The sequence below is a fragment of the Antechinus flavipes genome, chromosome 3, assembly GCF_016432865.1.
Source record: "Antechinus flavipes isolate AdamAnt ecotype Samford, QLD, Australia chromosome 3, AdamAnt_v2, whole genome shotgun sequence".
In the NCBI taxonomy this organism is placed as follows: Eukaryota; Metazoa; Chordata; class Mammalia; order Dasyuromorphia; family Dasyuridae; genus Antechinus; species Antechinus flavipes.
The window spans coordinates 363,017,073-363,037,557 of NC_067400.1; the positions used below are offsets into that span (position 1 = coordinate 363,017,073).

General features: G+C 33.5%; 1 protein-coding gene across 1 annotated transcript in view; it reads left to right on the forward strand.

The window, feature by feature from the left end:
* Nucleotides 1-20,485, forward strand: part of LOC127557246 (thrombospondin type-1 domain-containing protein 7B-like) — a 570,574-nt gene that overhangs the window by 186,476 nt on the left and 363,613 nt on the right. The window contains exons 5-6 of the mRNA XM_051990636.1: nt 2,863-3,018; nt 19,278-19,475. Coding sequence (XP_051846596.1) covers nt 2,863-3,018; nt 19,278-19,475 — 354 coding nt within the window. The remainder of the gene's footprint in view (nt 1-2,862; nt 3,019-19,277; nt 19,476-20,485) is intronic.

A 20,485-nucleotide genomic window follows, 5' to 3' on the forward strand; every position in this document is an offset into this window, starting at 1 on the left:
TTGATGTCTCCTATTTTGCCTAAAAACTATAATGAATGAAAGAGTTTTCTGGTTAGCCCATCAACATTGACTGACTTTTCTAATATGTGATGGGGTTCTTCCATACTGATGGCAATAGATGTGTCATGGAGGGACTGAGAACAAGAATACAGAAGGTCACTATTTATTGGCCTAAGGCTATTCAGTGCCTTAGGACTAAGCAGTGATTTATGTGATTGGAGAGAATTTGGCTTCAATACCAGAATAAAACATTTTTAAACACAACACCACAGAAATTGATGCCTTTAGACTCGTAGCATTTATTGAGGTATATTAAGATCAAGAGTCTGTCAAAAGCATCAAATACTCAGGGATGAATGCCATTGTCAGAACTTTGCTCTTCTCTCCCAGGAGTCATTTTGTTGAGAATCTCCTGTCCTGCCACTTCTGTGTCACATGCTGTCCCTTTCTTCTTTCAAAACACTGTTTCATTCAATTTGTCTGTCTGTCAGCCAAATATTTCTTAAGTTTCTGCTCTGTGTCTAATTCTGTGTTAGCTGCTGAGCTAGGAAAAATACAATAGAATTATGAGTCTCTAGGGCCTAAGTGATATCACTTTAAACCCATTAACATTGTTTATATACTTACTGTGTGCATAACCTTGTACCATGTTGGACATACCTGGCTTGAGGCAGTTACAAAGTAAAGTATCATGGGTTTATAAAATAAGGATAATTAAAAATATAAAGAACCTCCTTAGAGATCTTCTTGTGATACATTTTGTCTAGTTAAAAACTTTCCTACTTCCTTTCATAGTTGGTTTCTTTCATAATCCTATGTACTTTATTGTATATTTTATACTTATATTTTTATATTAAATATTCTAAATCACATCCTTAAAATGTGACATGGCACAGTGAATAGAGCATTGACATGCTCTGAAATTATGAAGCCACTTCACACTTCCTAGCTGTGTGGTGCTGGGCAAATCACTAAACCCTAATTGCCTCCCCAAAACAAAAACAAACAAAAAAACAAAACAAACAACAATAAAAATAAAATAAAAACCAAACGATAAGGTATTATCCTAATTTGATTCACTTTTACAGATGAAGAAAACTGAGTCCTATAACAAGAGAAAAGTCATGCTAATAGTTGACCATAAAAAAAGATTCCACATACTTTTTTTTTTTTAAATCATTTTGAGCCAGAATAAAAATTAATGAAGGGGAGTGAAGTCCTTGTCCTTCTTGTTCCTAGCCTACATTCAAGTCTGAATTTGTCATAAGAAAAAAAAAATTCTCACCAAGATAAAACATTTTTGACTCCTGTCTAAAGGACCTGAATTTAAATTTGCCCTCAGACACTTAAAACTTCCTATCTCTGTGACCCTGGGAGAGTCACTTAACTTCAGTTGCCTCAGCAAAAATAAATAAATGGATTTGACTCCTTCCTTCCATATGTTTATCTCCACACAGTTCTCATTGGCTTCATGTTTCTGCTAATATTAGATTTAAATTTTCTGTTGTGTTTACCCTATCTCTTTATGAGGCTATAGTCTCCATGAGAGCAGAGATCATCTCCTGTTTTTTTGACTGATAAGCCAATAGGGCAATTAGGCTTCAAGCTCAAAAACAAAGGGAACCCTCAAATTTAGCAATAGAGAGCTGTTAAAACTATTGCTCAGCTATTGGAAAAAAGACATGTAAGTAACCTTAATAAACTTAATAGGAGCTTTAACAGAGAGTTTAACATTTTCCTTAATTAATTAATGCACTTATATTATAATGCCCTTAACACAGTGTTTGACATACAGTAGCATTTAATAAATTCTTTTGGACTGATTGAATAATTGACTAAAAATATCAGAGGAATGGGGTTATTAATTTTTTAAACATTCTCACCTTTTTGGTACAATATTTTGTTGTCACGAAGCTTCATTTTTGTTGCTGCTGTGATTTAATTGTGACTCTATGCCTCAAAAACAGGAAAAATGACTTCTGAAAATTCGTGTTCCTCAACTTAGTTACTTGGCACAGCCTGTGGTTGAGAAGTGCAAAGTAGAAAGGGGTTCAGTCTGAGCACTTGTTTGTTCCCCAGGTCAAGCTGACCACATTTCTCTGAATCCTACATTGTAATATTATGTACTCTGCCTTCTTCCCCTTTTTAGATGAAACTGATTTCCCCAGGCCAGTTTTGCAGTCACAGATCCTGCATTTTCTTTGTGCTCAGCAGGCCATTTTTCTTTAGTGTCTCCATGAGCCCCACCCTCTGGGGGAATCACAGCAGTAGATTGGTTATACTAAGCAACTGCCTTCAGGGCTAGATTTTTATTATTATTATTTTTTAATCCCAATCCAGTCATTTATACAGTCAGGATAACATCATCTTGAAATTTTGCAGTACTGAAAAAAAAAATCATAATTCCAGATGATTGGTGTCCAAGATATTTCTAGATCCTTTCTTAAATTCCTTTGAAAATATTAATTCATAGTGGAAAAATATTATCTTACTAGCATTGATTTCATCATTCATCTTGCATTCTGATTAAGCAAATCATTGGCTTTGGAGTTAGAAAACTTGAGTTCAAGTTCAGACTCTCCAGCTAATTAATTATGTGACCTTAAACAGGAGTTTTCAATTTATGAGGGGCAGCGGTTTCCTCACCAGCAAAATGAAAAATGTAATCATTGCTTTAAAAATGAAGAAACAAAAATTTCTTTCTAACACTAAATCTTTTCCCTGAGCAAATGAAATGTTTTAAACAATACCTTATTCTTTGTCTCTGGAGATGACTCAGAGAAAAAGATGAATTTTCAGGAATGAAATGAATCAATTAAATTCAAAGAATACAACTTGGATTAACATTTGTTTTCCCTTCAGTGTCTAGGCCTGTGGACAAGAAATTATGCCTAGGACCTGCTCCTCCAACCTCTAGACTATGCAACATTCCTTGCTCTACAGATTGTATGGTTTCTTCCTGGTCAGCTTGGAGCCTTTGTGTTCATGAAAACTGTCAGGATCCTCAAGGGAAAAAAGGTAATCATTTGAGTTTGTTTACTTAGACATTTACTTAGATCTATACACATACACTTATTGTATTATTGGTTATACTTAAAAATATATATATTTAAATATGGTTAGCAAAAACAGTTAGCGTGAAGTTCATGACTTTGCTCCTTTAAGGACTTGTGTATATTTCAACAGGATAGAATCTGACTTTTGAAATATAAAAGACCTTTGATCTGTGCTATTGACTGATAATGCAAGTCTAAAGATATTTGATATGATGTGGTTGTTATATTTATCAGAAGACAGAGTTGCTGTACTAAAGTAATTCAATCAGGTTCATATCCAAGTGGAATATACCTTCCAGGTAGTTAATCACTTTCCAAAACCCTTCAGACATCAATGTCTACCCTGAGGTTACTGGCTGCAAGAACTCCTCTTCTTTTCCCACTTTGGAGTCTGGGAATTTTCCAGCCTTCCTCCCTGCCTTTCTCTCTACATCAAGCATTTCCTTGATGGTCTAACTTACACCGTCATCTAGTCTTTACATCTTGGTTTGACTGAAAGCTGATTAGAGTATCTTAAGTGAAAGGATTGACTACTCTAGTCTTAGTATTGATCTTATTGGAAGGGTTACGATTGATCAAGATCCCATCTCTTTATTCCATTCTAAGAGGACCTGTTTTTGAAATGTTGTTGTCATTTATTTTTGTCATGTGTTTTTGAAATTATGTTGTCAGAATGCCCATAGAGTCACAGACTGGAACGGAACCTCAAGGGCCATCCAGATTACTTCATTCATTTCTGTGAACACATACTCTAGAATTTCTTATAAGGAGTAATTCACCTTTTATTATCATTTATCTTCTGAAATTGGCTACTCCAGTTTTTAATAACCCTAAGTATTAGGAAGTTTCCTTTGTTATATGATCTACCTGTTTACAACTTCTGCCCATTGCACCTAGATTTGTTATCTATGAAGAAATAGAATAAATTTAAATACTTTTCCAAATAACAGTCAGTCCGATACTATTAAAAATTCTTGGTGGGGCAGAGCCAAGATGGTGGAGAGGACATACACATCTATCTAAGCTCTCCCTTACCCTCAGACTACTTTTTATGAAATAACCTTGGAATTAGTGCTTGACTATCAAAACCCATGAATATTGGGAGAACAACACATTACCAAAAGAAAACAATCTCCAAATTTGCCAGAAAAGATCTGTTTTTGCTATGGTCAGGGATGGCTAGACTAGGCACAGACCTCAGGCAGGCAGTGAGAGCACAGAAGGCAGCTCACACTGAGCAGACCAGAGGGGGACAGGGTGTGGTCTCAGCTGGCGGAAAATTTTGGGGGAGAACTTTACCCAGTGTGGGCTACTTTGCTCTGCCCTTCTTTCTGGCCAGTAGATCAGCAGAGAAACTATAAATACAGGGGGTAAGGGCTATAACCCCAAATGCTAGGGTCTCTTGGGACCTGGCCTCACCCACCCAGTACCCAGGGTGACTCAGCACTATCTCAGCAAGCAAGTGCTAATACCAGTGCAGATGCTGATCCCAGCACAGCCATTGCTGTCCCATTGCTGCTTCACTGCTACTTCCTGTTTTCTCTTGAGAAAGCTTGGTAATACCACACTGCCCAAAAAGCAGACTGCAGGTTTTTGTTTGTTTGTTTTTTTTTTTTTTTTGTTTTGTTTTCAAAATGAATAAAAAGGCAAAGTAAGCTCTAACTATAGATAGCTTCTATACTGAAAACGAGCAGACTTCAAATCCTGAGGAGACTAAAAGCAGATTGTGTCCAGATAAAGCCCCAAATGGTGATATAACCGGAACCTATCACACAAGGCTCCAACAGAAGACATTAAAAAGTCTGTTAAAAGACAGCTAGAAGAAAAATGGGGAAAGGAAAGGGAAGCTTTGCAAGAGGGTCTGGATGAGTCATCCTACTCCTTAAAAGATAGAGTGGATAAAGAAATCAACTCCCTGAAAAACAGAATTAGTGAATTGGAAAAAGAAAATAGCTCCCTAAAAAATGAAATTGATGAAATGGGAAAAAAATTCCACAGAATAAAACAACTCATTTAAAAACTCAACTGGGCAATTATAAATAAGAAATAAAAAAAGTAAATGAAGGAAATAATTCATTAAAAATCAGAATTGAACAAATGGAAATGAATGACTTGAGGAGACACCAAGTCAAGCAAAACCAAAAAAAAAAAAAAGAAAAAAAATAGGAAAAAAATGTTAATTACATACTTGGGAAAACAACAGACCTAGAAAATAGATCTAGGAGAGATAATCTTAGTATTATTGGACTTCCTGAAATTCATGATGGAAAAAAAAAAAGATCCTAGGCACTATTTTTCAGGAAATCATCAAATGTAACTGCCCAGATATTATAGAAATGGAGGATAAAATAGACACTAAAATAATTTATTGATCACCTACTGAAAGAGAACCCAAAATCAATACTCCAAGAAATATTGTGATTAAATTCCAGAACTATCAGACCAAGGTAAAATACTACAAGCAGCTAGAAAAAAACAATTCAAATACAGAGGAGCCATAATAAGGATTATTCCAGATCTAGCAGTGTCCACATCAAAGGACTGAAGGGCCTGGAATCTGATATTCTGAAAGGCTAAGGAACTTGGTATGTGGCCAGGAATACCTTACCCAGCCAAAATGAGCATTTTCTTCCAAGGAAAAAGATGGACATTCAATTAACTAGGTGAATTCCATCCATTTCTTTTTTTTTTATTTATTTAATGATTACTTTATAATGACAACATTATTCCTTGCACTCGTTTCTTTTCTGATTTTTTTCCCCCTCCCTCCCTCCACCCCCTCCCCTAGATGGCAAGCAGTCCTTTATATGTTGGATATGTTGCAGTATATCTTAGATACAATATATGTTTGCAGAACCGAACAGTTCTCTTGTTGCATAGGGAGAATTGGATTCAGAAGGTATAAATAACCCAGGAAGAAAAACTAAAATGCAGATAGTTCACATTTGTTTCCCAGTGTTCGTTCTTTGGGTGTAGCTGCTTATGTCCGTCATTTATCAATTGAAACTTAGTTAGGTCTCTTTGTCAAAGAAATCCACTTCCATCAAAATATGTCCTCATACAATATCGTTGTCGAAGTGTATAATGATCTCCTGGTTCTGCTCATTTCACTTAGCATCAGTTCATGTAAGTCTTGCCAGTCCTCTCTGTATTCATCCTGCTGGTCATTTCTTACAGAACAATAATATTTCATAACATTCATATACCACAATTTACCCAGCCATTCTCCAATTGATGGGCATCCATTCATTTTCCAGTTTCTAGCCACTACAAATAGGGCTGCTACAAACATTTTGGCACATACAGGTCCCTTTCCCTTCTTTAGTATTTCTTTGGGATATAAGCCCAATAGAAACACTGCTGGATCAAAGGGTATGCACAATTTGATAATTTTTTGGGCATAATTCCAGATTGCTCTCCAGAATGGTTGAATTCCATCCATTTCTGATGAAAAAACCAGAACTAAAGAAAAAGTTTGACCTCCAAATATAGAACTCAAGAGAAACATAAAAAAGTAAAAATAAATCTTGGGAATTATATTTCTATTATGAGTATACATAAAGAGTGCATGTATAATTTGGTTTCATTGTTATAATATAAAAAAAGAATCTAGAGGTAGAAAGGAAATTGTACCAGAAAAAGAGAAAAGTAAATACACTACATCTCACAAAGAAGCAAAAGAAGCCTATTATATCTGAGGGAAAAAGGGAGGGGGTTGAACCTCAAATTCAAATGCAGAAAGGCAGAAATATTAAATGTATCTTTTCAGATTATGATGCATAAAAATTATATTTAATAAAAAGCCAGGGGAAAGTAGACCAAAAAGTAATTGGAAACTAAATAATCTCATCCTAAAGAATGATTGGGTAAAACAGCAATACATAGACACAATTAATAATTTCACCCAAGAGAATGAAAATAATGAGATGTCATACCAAAATGGGTAGGATGCAACCAAAGCAGTAATAATGAGAAATTTTATATCTCTAGAGGCCAAGAGAAAATCAATGAATTAGGCTTGCAACTAAAAAATAGAAAAAGAGCTAATCAAACCTCCCTCAATCAAACACTAAACTTGAAATTCTAAAAATAAAAGGAGAGAGTAATAAAAATTGAAAGTAAAAAAAAAAAAACCTATTGAATTAGTAAATAAAATTAAGAGTTGGTTGTACAAAAAAATCAACAAAATAGATAAGCCCTTGGTAAATTTGATTAGAAAAAGGAAAGATGAAAATCAGATTGTTAGTCTTAAAAATGAAAAGTGAGAACTTGCCACTAAGGAAGAGGAAATTATAGCAATAATTAGGAGTTACTTTGCCCAACTTTATGCCAATACATTTGATAACTTAAGTGAAATGGATGAATCTCTACAAAAATATAGATTGCCCAGATCAACAGAGGAAGAAGTAAATTGATTATGTAGTCCCATTTTAGAAAAAGAAATAGAACAAGCTATTAATCAGCTCCCTAAGAAAAAATCCCCAGGACCAGATGGATTTACATGTGAATTCTACCAAACATTTAAAGAACAATTAACTCCAATGCTATATAAAATATTTGAAAAAATAGGAATTGAAGGAGTCCTACCAAATTCCTTTAATGACACAGACAGTGTACTGATACCTAAACCAGGTAGGTTGAAAACTGAGAGAGAAAATTATAGACCAATCTCCCTAATGAATATTGATGCAAAAATCTTAAATAAAATACTAGCAAAAAGATTACAGAAAATTATCTCCAGAATAATACCCCATGACTAAAGAGGATTTATACCAGGAATGCAGTGCTGGTTCAATATTAAGAAAACTATTAACATAATTGAATATATCAATAACCAAATTAACAAAAAACATATGATCATCTCAATAGATGAAGAAAAAGTATTTGATAAAATCCAACACCCATTGCTATTAAAAACTTTAGAGTATAGGAATAAATAAACTTTTTCTTAAAATAGTAGCATCTATTAAAAACCATCAGTAAGCATAATATGTAATGGTGATAAACTGGAACCATTTCCAATAAAATCAGGAGTGAAACAAGGTTGCCCCACTATCACCACTACTATTAAATATTGTATTAAAAATGTTAGTTTCGGCAATAAGAGATGAAAACTGCATTAAAGGAATTAGAAAGGGTAATGAGGAAATCAAATTATCATTCTTTGCAGATTATATGATGCTATACTTAGAGAACCCAGAGATTTTACTAAAAAGCTATTAGAAATAATCCATAACTTTAGCAAAGTTTCAGGATACAAAATAAATCCACATAAATCCTCAGCATTTTTATATATCACCCAACAAAATCCAAAAGCAAGAAATACAAAAAGAAATTCCATTCAAAACAACTGTCGATAGTATAAAATATTTGGGAATCTATCTGCCAAAGGAAAGTCAGGAACTATATGAGCAAAACTACAAAAGACTTTCCACACAAATAAAATCAGCTCTAAACAATAGAAAAAATATTAAGTGCTCTTGAATAGGCTGAGCGAATATAATAAAGATGACAATACTACTCAAACTAATCTATTTATTTAATGCTATACCAATCAGAATCCCAAGAAACTATTTTAATGACCTAGAAAAAATAATAAAATTCATCTGGAAGAACAAAATGTTAAGAATTTAAGCAGAACTAATGAAAAAAAAAATCAAATGAAGGTGGCCTAGCTGTACCTGATCTAAAACTATATTATAAAGCAGCGGTCACCAAAAACATTTGGTATTGGCTAAGAAATAGACTAGTTGATCAGTGGTATAGGTTAGGTTCACAGGATAAAATAGTCAATAACTTTAATAATCTAGTGAACAATTTATTGTTTGACAAACCCAAAGACCCCAACTTTTGGAATAAGTATTCACTTTTTGACAAAAACTGCTGGGAAAATTGGAAATTAGTATGGCAGAAACTAGGCATGGACTCACACTAAACACTGTACCCTAAGATAAGATCAAAATGAGTTCATGATTTAGGCATAAAGAATGAGATTATAAGTAAATTAAAATAACATAGGATAGTTTACCTCTCAGACTTGTGGAGGAGGAAGGAATTTGTGACCAAAGAAGAACTAGAGATCATTATTGATCACAAAATAGAAAATTTTGATTATATCCAATTAAAAAGCCTTTCTACAAACAAAAGTAATGCAAACAAGATTAGAAGGGAATCAATAAATGAGGAAAACATCTTCACAGTTAAAAGTTCTGATAAAGGCCTCATTTCTAAAATATATTGAGAATTGACTATAAATGATAAGAAATCAAGCCATTCTCCAATTGATAAATGGTCAAAGGATATGAACAGTAATTTTCAGATGATGAAATTGAAATTATTTTTACTCATATGAAAAAATGTTCCAAATCATTATTGATCAGAGAAATGCAAATTAAGACAACTCTGAGATACCACTACACACCTGTCATATTGGCTATGATGACAGGAAAAGATAATGAAGAATGTTGGAGGGGATGTGGGGAAACTGGGACACTGCTGCATTGTTGGTGGAGTTGTGAATGGAGAACAATTTGGAACTGTGCTCAAAAAGTAAAAAAAAAAAAAAAAAAAAAAAAAACAACAAAAAAAACAAAAACAAAAAAAAAACAACTGTGCATACCCTTTAATCCAGCAGTGTTACTACTGGACTAATATCCCAAAGAGATATTAAGGAAGGGAAAGGGACCTGTATTTGCAAAAATGTTCGTGGCAGCCTTTTTTTGTAGTGGCTAGTAACTGGAAATTGAATGGAAATCCATCACTTGGTGAATGGCTGAGTATATTATAGTATATGAATATTATGGAATATTATTGTTCTGTAAGAAATGACCAGCAGGATGAATACAGAGAAGCTTGGAGAGACTTACATGAACTGATGCTAAGTGAAATAAGCAGAACCAGAAGATCATTATACACTTAAATAACAATGCTATATGAGGATCAATTCTGATGAAAGTGGATATCTTCGATAATGAGAGCATCCAATTCAATTCCAATTGATCAGTGATCAACAGAACCAGCTACATCCAGAGAAAGAACACTGGGAAATGAGTGTGGAGCACAACATAGCATTTACACTCTTTCAGTTGTTGTTTGCTTGCATTTTTATTTTTCTACCCAAGTTATTTTTACTTTCTAAATCTGATTTTTCTTGTGCCACAAGAGAACTGTATATATTTAAGAGATATTTTAACATGTTTAACATGTTAAGATATCTGAGACTGCCTGCCATCTAGGGGAGGGGGTGGAGGGAAAGTAGGGAAAAGTTGGAACAGAAGAAGTGTTTGCAAGGGTCAATATTGAAAAATTACTCATGCATATGTTCTGTCAATAAAAAAAAAATTCTTATCATGTTCTCCCAAAATTAATTTTCTCTTCTTCAGAACACACACACACACACACACACACACACACACACACAGACACACACACACCCCAAACACCCTTTGTTAATTCAATTGATCATGCTATGGGTATTTTCAAAGTCTTTCCTGATCACTTTCCATTGAATTCTCTTCAAGTCATTTGCTGAAATATAGTGTCCAGAAGTAAACACAGCATTCCAAATAGAGCACAGTTGAAATATGACCTCACTTTTTAATGAAAGGGAAAAAAAAGATTTGGCAGATACTTGGAAGCCAGTCTGTAGAGGGCTTTAAATGCCAAACAGAGGAATCTATTTTTCCCCTATAGGCAATAGGGAGACATTGATGATTTTTGAATGAGAAATGACTTGGTTAGATAAGTTTTTTTAGGAATATAAGTTTGGTGGATATATAGGGTATATTAGAGACAGCAGAGACTGGAAGAAGAGAAAGAAATTAGGAATCTATTTCAGCCATTTCACTGAGAGCAGATGAGGGCCTGAACTAAGGCAATATGTGTAAGTAGGGAAAAATAAAAGAAATAAAGAGATATTGTGGAAATTTAACTAAGAAGACTTGAAAATTGAAAGGATATGTAGGGCTGAAGAGAGAAAAGAAAAAGTCAAAAATAACCTGTACAACTGGAAAGATATTAGTATTCCTAATATAAATAGGAATATTTTTTTGGGGGGGGAAAGTAAATGATGTTAGAATAGTACCAAGTTAAAATATAACGTTATTCAGTCAAAGAACATTTATTGTGCACTCGCTATGTATCAGACATGGTGCAGAGGACTTTGATTATGAAGAAAAGTAAAAAAAAAAAAAAAAAAAAGTCCCTTCATTCAAGAAGCTTACATTCTAATGGGAGAGACAACACAGAGATCATTAAGTGAGCATAATAATCTGATAGAAGAAATCATTAGTCACTGAGGGAAGCTGAAAAAAAAATCTTTTTCAGAAGGAGGGATTTGAACTGAGTTTCGAAGGTAGCCAGAGAAACTAACTCATGGGGGGAAGGGAATATAACATAATTATAAATATGTGTACAAAGGCATGGAGACAATAAGTCACTGTAGGAATTCACATTTATTAGTGCTCAATTATATGTCATATACTGTGCTAAACACTGGAGATACAAAGAAAGGAAAATTACTGTCCCTACTTTTGAGGAGCTCAGACCCAAATAGGAAGAAAACACAAACTAATATATATAATATATACAATCAACCTATATATCTATTCTATTTTATTCTATGAAAAAAAGGAGAAATAAAAAAGTGTGTCTAGGAATTCTGTTCTAGGGTTTCTCTACCAACAGGAGGCCCAGTCTTACAAAGACCTTATCTTTAATCTTTCCTATAATCCAATTTCTACAACTATCCCTCCACTAGTCTTTAATTCATATTATTTCTACTCTTTATTTTCTATTTTTATTCCTGTGCCCCATCATGTTAAAGCCTATGTCTAAAGCAATAGCCCACTCATTCTCAAAGGAAATATCTAAAATAGTTCTCTAGCTTTCCAAATATTTGGGTCAACATATCTTTAATTCAGAATATTTTCATCTTTGTCAGAACATTCAGTACAAAATAGTTTCCATCATTTCTGAAGGGACTTTATAGCAGTGGGGTATTTGCTGGAGTTTCAATCAGAGGACTTGTGTTTGAGTGTCCATTCTGCCATTTTCTTCTTGTTTGACTGTCAGCAAATTTCTATATTCCTATGGGCTTTGATTTCCATATCTGTAAAATGAGGGCTTTGGGGAGTGGAATTAAGAAGCAGTAAAACTGGATTATGCCTGTGTCTTCCATATGCAAATCTGTGATCTTCACATCCTTAAGGATACTTGTTCCTGTCCCTCCCCCATCTTCTTTTTCCTAATCTTTTCTAAACTGAATATCCCTAGTTCCTTCATCTGATAATCTGACACTTGAATGCCATGATCACAAGGCTTCCCCTCCCTTTTAAAAATTTTAATTTCTCTTCTAAGAAGCTTTCAAGGCTTCCATGGAAAAGTAGAATTAATTATTTTTTTCTCAATAGCTTGTTATTTTTCTAAATACATGTAAAGATAATTTTCAAAATTCATTTTTATAAGATTTAGATTAAATATGTACAATCATTTTAAACGTATTTCCACATTTGTCATTTTGTACATGAAAAACCAAATCAAAAAGAGAAAGAACACAAGAAAGACAAAGCAAGCAAACAAACAAAAAGGTGAAAATGCTATGCTTTGGTTCAGTCTCCGTAATTCTCTTTCTGAATGTGGATAGTAAATGAAGTGAACTATGAAAGCTGTCTCACAAGATGGAGACATTCTTTTAAAAAATTGAGTGGTTAGCTGTGCCCCAGGGCCAAATTTCTTTTTCCAGAGATCACATGGTTTACAAAGAATGGGACCATATAGTCCTTTTCTTTGTGAGAACAAGTCCACCTTGGCATTAAAACTCCTATAAAAAGTAATTGAGTAATTCTAAAGATGTGCTTGGGTTAGAAAATTTTCCAGTGTATGACAGAATGTGAGGTCATTCGTCCTAGTAATCCGGGCAAAAGTCCAGCCTATAGGGAATGTTACTCCAGACTGGTATATAATCATTGTACCTCACTTCTCATCTAACTGCTTGTTGGGAAGGAGACACCCTTTCTCATGAGATGGTGATAAAATTTCTTTCTGCTTTTACCTTGAGAAATCTTGATTTATTTAAGCCGGTGGTTTTTGTCTTCACATAATGGCATTTTCAGTCCTAAATCTATTGGAATTATCTTACATCAATCATTGCATTGCCAAGAAGATGATCACATAATCTCATTGCTGTATACAAAGTCTCTTGGTTCTGCTCACTTCACTCAGCTTTAGTTCATGTAAGTTTTTCCAGAATTTTTGAAGTCAGTCTGATAATCATTTCTTATACAACAATAATTATGCCATACATAACTTATTCAGTCTTTCCCAACTGATGGAAATCCACTCAATTTACAGAGCTTTGCCACTACACAAAGAGCTGTTTACCAAAAAAAAAAAAAAAAAAATTCTTCTGTTCATATTTCCATCCATCTTCTCCCCCCCCCTCCCCAGCCTTTTAAGAAAACAAACTCAAAAGAAGAACAATTAACAATTATGTAATTTGGCTCACTGGATGCCTGAATTTGAATTAATTCCCCAGGGACTTTGTTCCTGAGTTTAAATTATTCACAAATGCTGCCCTCCAGTGTTCAAAGATTTCACAAGTTTCAGTTGGGTTTAAATATGTAGGAAGTAGAGACTGGTAGAAAGCCATTCTATGTCAATGCTGCTAGTTATGTTAAAAAAAAAAAAAGTAGATTAACAAACAAAATAGTTCTTGCAGAAAAAAAAGGAAAAAGAGTTTCTAGCTTTTATGCATATTCTTTGTTTTCTGTATATTTGAAAGCTGTGGAAATGACATGGGTTCTAGTTAGTGGATCTAGTTTCATCTCCAGCATCTGACTATTAATATCTACATGATCCTGGGCAAGTCACTTGGCCTTTATTTTTCTCATCTTTTAAAATAAAAAGATTGAACCAAATGATTTCCGAGGAACCTTCCAGTATCTTCTGAGTTATTCTCAGTGATCTTGCATTTGAAATATCTGTAATCTTACTGTACTTAGGATGAATTTCTGAAATATTACCCAAACAACCTAGATTCAATAATTATATATGAAACAGGTTCAGTTTTGGAAGTTAAAGAAAAAAAGAATAAAATTTGAAACTGTAATTAGAAATTTCTCTGGTAGCTAAAGCAAGAATGAAATGGGAATGTATTTCATGGTTTCCTTCTATATTGTTAGAGGAAGTGGCCTCTTGTCATTCAATGCTACAATAAACATTGAATGGTCAGGTACTTCAATCAAAATGAAACTTGGGAAAGACCTTAGCTTTAAAAGATCAAGATCTCAAAAAAAAAAAAAAAAAAAAAAAGACCAACATCTCCTATTGCATCTAGGGTTATCTCTAGTCATGCTTGTTTATAATTTGCCATTTGATCCAGATGGCTCTGATAGAGTGAGGATGGTGACTTTGCACAGCCCTCTCTCACTTAAATCCAATTCACTTGCATGCCTTGTCATCAATTCCCTGATGTCATGGTCCACTTTGAGAACAAAAGGCAAATAGGAACAACAACAACAAAATTGACCATTTAATTATATATTGTAATCCTACCTCTATGCTAGAATTTGGTGGGGATGTGAAATTGAGATAATATATATAATCCTCACACTTTTGAAACACAAAGTATATTGAGGGAAAGTGTAAATATAGATAGCTGAAATCACACTTTTCTTTTATAAATATATTAGACTGTTTTTTGGGGGAGGTTTAGGGATATTTGTATTTGTATTATGCACACACATGCATATATGTGTATATAAACACGTATGTTCATATAACATATAACTTGTATAAACAAATGTATATATACATACATATGTGCATAGATATGTAAATATATCTGTTTATATATCCCTTTAAAGTTTGCAAAACTCTTTACAAATATTATCTCCTTTCATCCTCACAATAACCTTGGAGTTGAGTGCTATTATTTTTTCTATATTACAGATAAGTGAATTGTAGCTGAGGGAAACTGACTTACCGAGGCTCACATAACTTGTAATTATTTGAGACTAGATTTTGAATTAGTCTTCCTCATTCCAAGACAGTGAAGAACTAGAAATCAGTGTAATTATTGTATAAAAGACTGAGCTGATTGTTTTATAAATACTGTCAAGAAGAATTTCTGGCTTTGTTTTATTAAAAATCAGCTAGTCATATACCTAAGCTCTTGTTGATTTCTCTTAGAAAATAAAAGATAAAGTTAACTCTTTGGGAGAATAATTCTATAGATGCAAAAAGACCAGGTATGTAAAAATATGAGTAAGTAATCTTGTTAGTTCCATTAACTTTTAAGCAGGAAGGACTAAGTGTTACTCTGCCTCATGTGTTTCTCATAATATTGTCATGGGTTTCTACTAGCCTAGAGTCACTGAGCTGTCTCAGACTAAATATATTTTAGAATTCCACAGAGTCTGGGAATACACAGACTAATACATTAAATACAGAAAAGCTGTGGGATTTATACCAAAACCTCTATCTTCACATTAGAATTCTTTACCATGGAAGAAACAAAATGAATCCACAAAAATAGCTCCATGACAGTCATATATTCTTAGATATTTTCATACAAACACACACACACATACACACACACACACACACACACACACACACACACATCAACCCACACCACTAAAAAAAAAAACAAAAAAAAAAAACATACTATAGTGAATATTCACTACATTACTTGAATCCTTAGAGTAGGAATGGAAAAGGTCCTTACTGGTGAAGGGGTCAAATAATAGAATCTAAAGGAAAAAATTGGGGAGGAGGAAGAGGAAGTTTTGCATAAACTGTGCTCAGAAAGAATAAATGGGACATCCTGGATAACTAAAGTCAGTGTTCATGGCAAACCAGATCCAAAGACTGAGACAAGAAATGGAACAAAGAAGTTGGAGGTATGTTCTCAAGTCTAGAGAAAATCGCAGAAAAGCAAGGAAGCAGTTCATAAGACTGAGCAAGAATGATGGTTTGTTCTTTGCAATTATCCAACCAAGATAGACTTCTTTTATGCCAATTTGGGGCAAACCATGAACCCTGTCTTCTTTTCCCTTGGATTTACAGTCTAAAATAAACACAGAAGGAAGTACAAAGGCAATCCACATAGTAATTGCTACCGGTTATTCTTCAATGGTATCTAAGTCACATGATAGATTCTTCATCATTTGTGAATATTATAGAAAGAGAAGCAGAGGAGAGGTTGAATTTCTTGGTTGCTATCATAGGAGATGATGTAGACTACCTTCCCCTCCCTTCTTTGTTCTGCTATTATTTTAAAGTATTTCAATCTAGCACTCATTGGGGATTGTGAGGCTGTCAGAAGTTCAAAGTATATGATAAAATCAGGACTTGGGCATAGTGCTATTCTATCAGGTTTATCACAAGCAAACAAGAAAATGATTACCTGACAGGTCTGGACTAGTCAAGTGAAGCTAGACTGCCTTGCAACAGAATTTAAATAGAATTGCAGCATTTGCTTTCTGATTTTTGAAAGGGCTCTCAATAATTCAGGATTGCAGATGAAAGGGAACCAAGCTGACTTTCCTCTAAAAATTGTTCAATTTATAGAAACAACACTATAACCTGCCATATGCCAGAAACCAACCCTAAATAGCCTATTATGATTTGTTTCTTTCCTAGAAATATCCTTATGATTACCATTGTTTGAAACAGTGATTATGAATAAACAACATACTCAGCAGCTGTCCAGGGAAGTAATTAAATGAGATCGCCTTATATTAGATATGAGATTGGCTGTGAAATCAAGAGACTTGCAAGTCTTCTCAAACCTCAAGATGGAGTTCTTCTGTTAGCTGATGCCTATGTAACATTTTCTTTGAGCTATTTTCCTGGCTAGTACTCATCATAGTATACTGAGTTTTTATAGGGTGGCTCAAGGACCGGTGATTTCAGGTTAATATATCTAACATATTGTTGTCCTAAAGATAATTTAAACTTTTCAAATTTCAATTTCAAATCCCTTGGAATATGTGTTATTCATTGTTGTGAGAAATATATAATACCAGAATTAAGAAGCTGTATACATCTTTGACATACCCTAATATATACCTTTCTCAATTTCTACTCTCACTCTGTCTCCTTCATATTTATCTCTTTGCTATAAAAGTGAAGTCTAGAATATGCCCACATCCCAGTTCACTTATTTGAACTTTCTAGTTATTTTAATTTCAGATAATAAAATTTTAAAAATCTCAGCACATTTATCTTTTCCATTTTATTGTTGCTAGTTTTATTTTGCTTTTGCTCATTCTTCATCTAGAATTCTTTAGGAAAATCTGAGTAAGTTTACTATTACATAGCTATATATCTATATCTATATCTAAAGAAATTAACACGAATACAATAAACTTCAGGTGAATACTTATATTTCAACACCTATATAATGTGTGTGTTGTGTATGTGTGTAATCCATATGCTCATCATGTTCTCTGTACCACTAATACATAACATTCAGCAAATACCTTTTCTGTTTTAGCCAAACAAATCTTCAAGCACAACTCCAAATTAGCCTAGTTCTCTCTATGTATCATGTCCTTCCTAATCTCCCCACAATGCCATTTCCTTTTCTTCTCTCCAAACAGACTTCTTCTATAAAGTGTTTTCTAATCTACCTGTCTCATATTTTCTGTTTTAAAGTTCATTTCCTAGGTTTACATATGTACACTGTGAATGTGTATACACACACACACACACACACACACACACACCCCTACATAGAAGTGATTTAGGCATGTTAGATTGTGTACTTTATAAGTGAGGGGGTTATTTGTCCTGTCTTTTGTGGTTCTAGCTCTTGGACAACATCTTTATTCTAGTTCTTTGTACACAGCAAATATTATTCACTAAATTGTATCACCTTATTAATATGGGAAGCAGTAGTAGCATGGATTGATGCAAATTTGGAAAGGCTGATGACTTTTGAAAACCAATTGAAAACATGAGTGACAATGTGTGATTTAAGTAGATACTAAGGAAAAGATCCAAAGGTTTTATTTTATGCTGTTTATGGTACATTTTAAAGCTAGTTAGTAGTCACTACAAGGATACCACAAAGGTAGGATTCAGATAATTTATTGGATGAAGAGACTGAATCAATAGGTTTCTAGTAAGACAATGTGATTTAGAGATAAAAGTGCATAGGCCAAAACTCCTTATGGAAATTAAGATCTAGGTAATTGGGCATCCTGAGATCCATGTTATGATGGACTTGCCTAGTTAGTGACTGTCTATGTTGTTTATTAACTTAACCCAAAATTATTATTTTAGGCAAGGATGCAAGTTAATTAAATAGGTAAGTTACATAGCAACATAATGAATAGCCATGATTTTAGATACCTAACTTTTTTATTTTTATTTTAGGGAAGGTGTTTTGAGATTATAGGACTTAGAAGCAAAAAAAAATATGGATATTATTAGTGTTTGTTGTTCTTTAGTTGTTCAGTCATGTCTAAATTTTTGTGACCCCCATGTATCATAGCATGTGATACTATGCATTGGGGTTTCCTAGCAAAAATACTAGAATTGCTTGCCATTTCCTTCTCCAGTGAATTAAGGGAAATAAAAGTTGAGGATCACATAGCTAGTGAGTGTCTGAGGCCAGATTTGAACTCATATTTTCCTGAATTCAACCTATTGTTCTATCGACTGGGACATTTAGCTGCCTTATTGTTGTTGTTTTGTACTGATAATGATGGTTATAGTTATTGTAGTAGTGGTCATAGTAGTAGTAATCCTAGTTGTAGTAGTAGTAGTAGTCATTGTAGTAGTAGTGGTAGAGTAGTAATAGATTTTGAGGGACCTACATAGAATAGTGGATTGACTGTTGATTTTAAAGTTAGGCAGAGATGTTTCTTCTCTATACATTTTTTAAGTTATATAATTGTTAAGCACTTATCTAAATGATTTTTTTTTGCTACATTATTTTGACTTTTTTAAACTTTGGTTAAACCTGTAACTAAGTTCTTTTTATGAGTGAATCTTATCTTCCTAGCTAAATTGTATGCATTTTGAAGATAAATACTATTTGTTCTACTGCTTCTTTGTAGGCCACTTCCATACTTCCTAACGTCATATCTATTACCATGTTATGGATGCCAAACTAATTCTTTTGCCAATTAAACATTTGATATTTCTACTATTTGCATGAAAACATGTGAAGAATTATACTTATCCTATTTAAAATTCTGGTTTTCATAGGATTTAAATTGAGACAGCGCCATATCCTCATGGAATCCACAGGACCTGATGGGAATTGTCCACATTTGATGGAATCTGTTCCCTGTGATGATCCAATGTGCTATCAGTGGATGGTTTCAGAAGGGGTCTGTATTCCTGATCATGGAAAATGTGGCTCAGGACATCATATTCTGAAAGCTGTCTGCAAGAATGATAGAGGTAAGAAGTGACAAAAAATTTGGAAGCAATGATAAATGTGGAATCAAATGGCTTCAACCAATGTATCTATTGTTTTTCTATAAGAGGTAATTTATCTGAGACTGAGAAGTAGAAGGTTTTTTCAGAGTATTAGTATTTAAGTCAAGTGGCACTTGAAATTACTAGAAATCCTGTTAGCAGAGTGTATCTGGGGATCATGTTTTTCACAACAAAAGTACAAGACCTGATTATGTATGAATATTTCAATCTATAGTGCTCTCCATGGTACTGATTTTATCAAGGAAAAGAAAACATTTGGTTGAATTTTAACTTATCTGTGTTGAACAAGTTTCCATTTTTATTTGCAAAGTCATTTTAAAATACAGTTTTATGCATTATTAATAAACAGTGCAATGAAAAAGATTCTGGAAATGAAAATCCTGCCAAGTTGAAAAAAAATTCTAAGTGGCATCTTTTCATTTCCACAATATCATATTCTTGTACTAAAATCAATCAAAGTGGTATCACTAAGCATTTCTAAGAAAGGGTTTTTAAAAAAAAAAGTTGTCAGAAAAAAATGTTTGAAGTTTCTTGCAAAACTCTTAAGAATGGTGTGTTTCCTTGATTAATGAATTTCCAGTGCTTGTACAATTGTCTGAAATGAAATGTGATTGAAGAAATACTTAAATCAAATGCTAATGAAAATGGAAATGAGAATAATGACATTTTTATTTTATCTAAATTAAAAAGAAAGGGAAATCAGACTTGTGGAAAGATATTCAGTATCTCTATTGATGAGCCCTGCCACAAAGAGTTTTATGTGTGTATTTTTGAAGAAGCATCTTGGCTTAAGAAATGTAATACCCAATGGAATTAAATGAAATGACAAGCCAGGTTTTTTGATAAATATTAGTATATATAATAACAATAAAAAATGGCACATGCCATGGTTATTTGGCTTACAGGTGAATTATACAAATATGGTATATATGTATATATATATATACACACACAGTGAATTTATGTTTTAT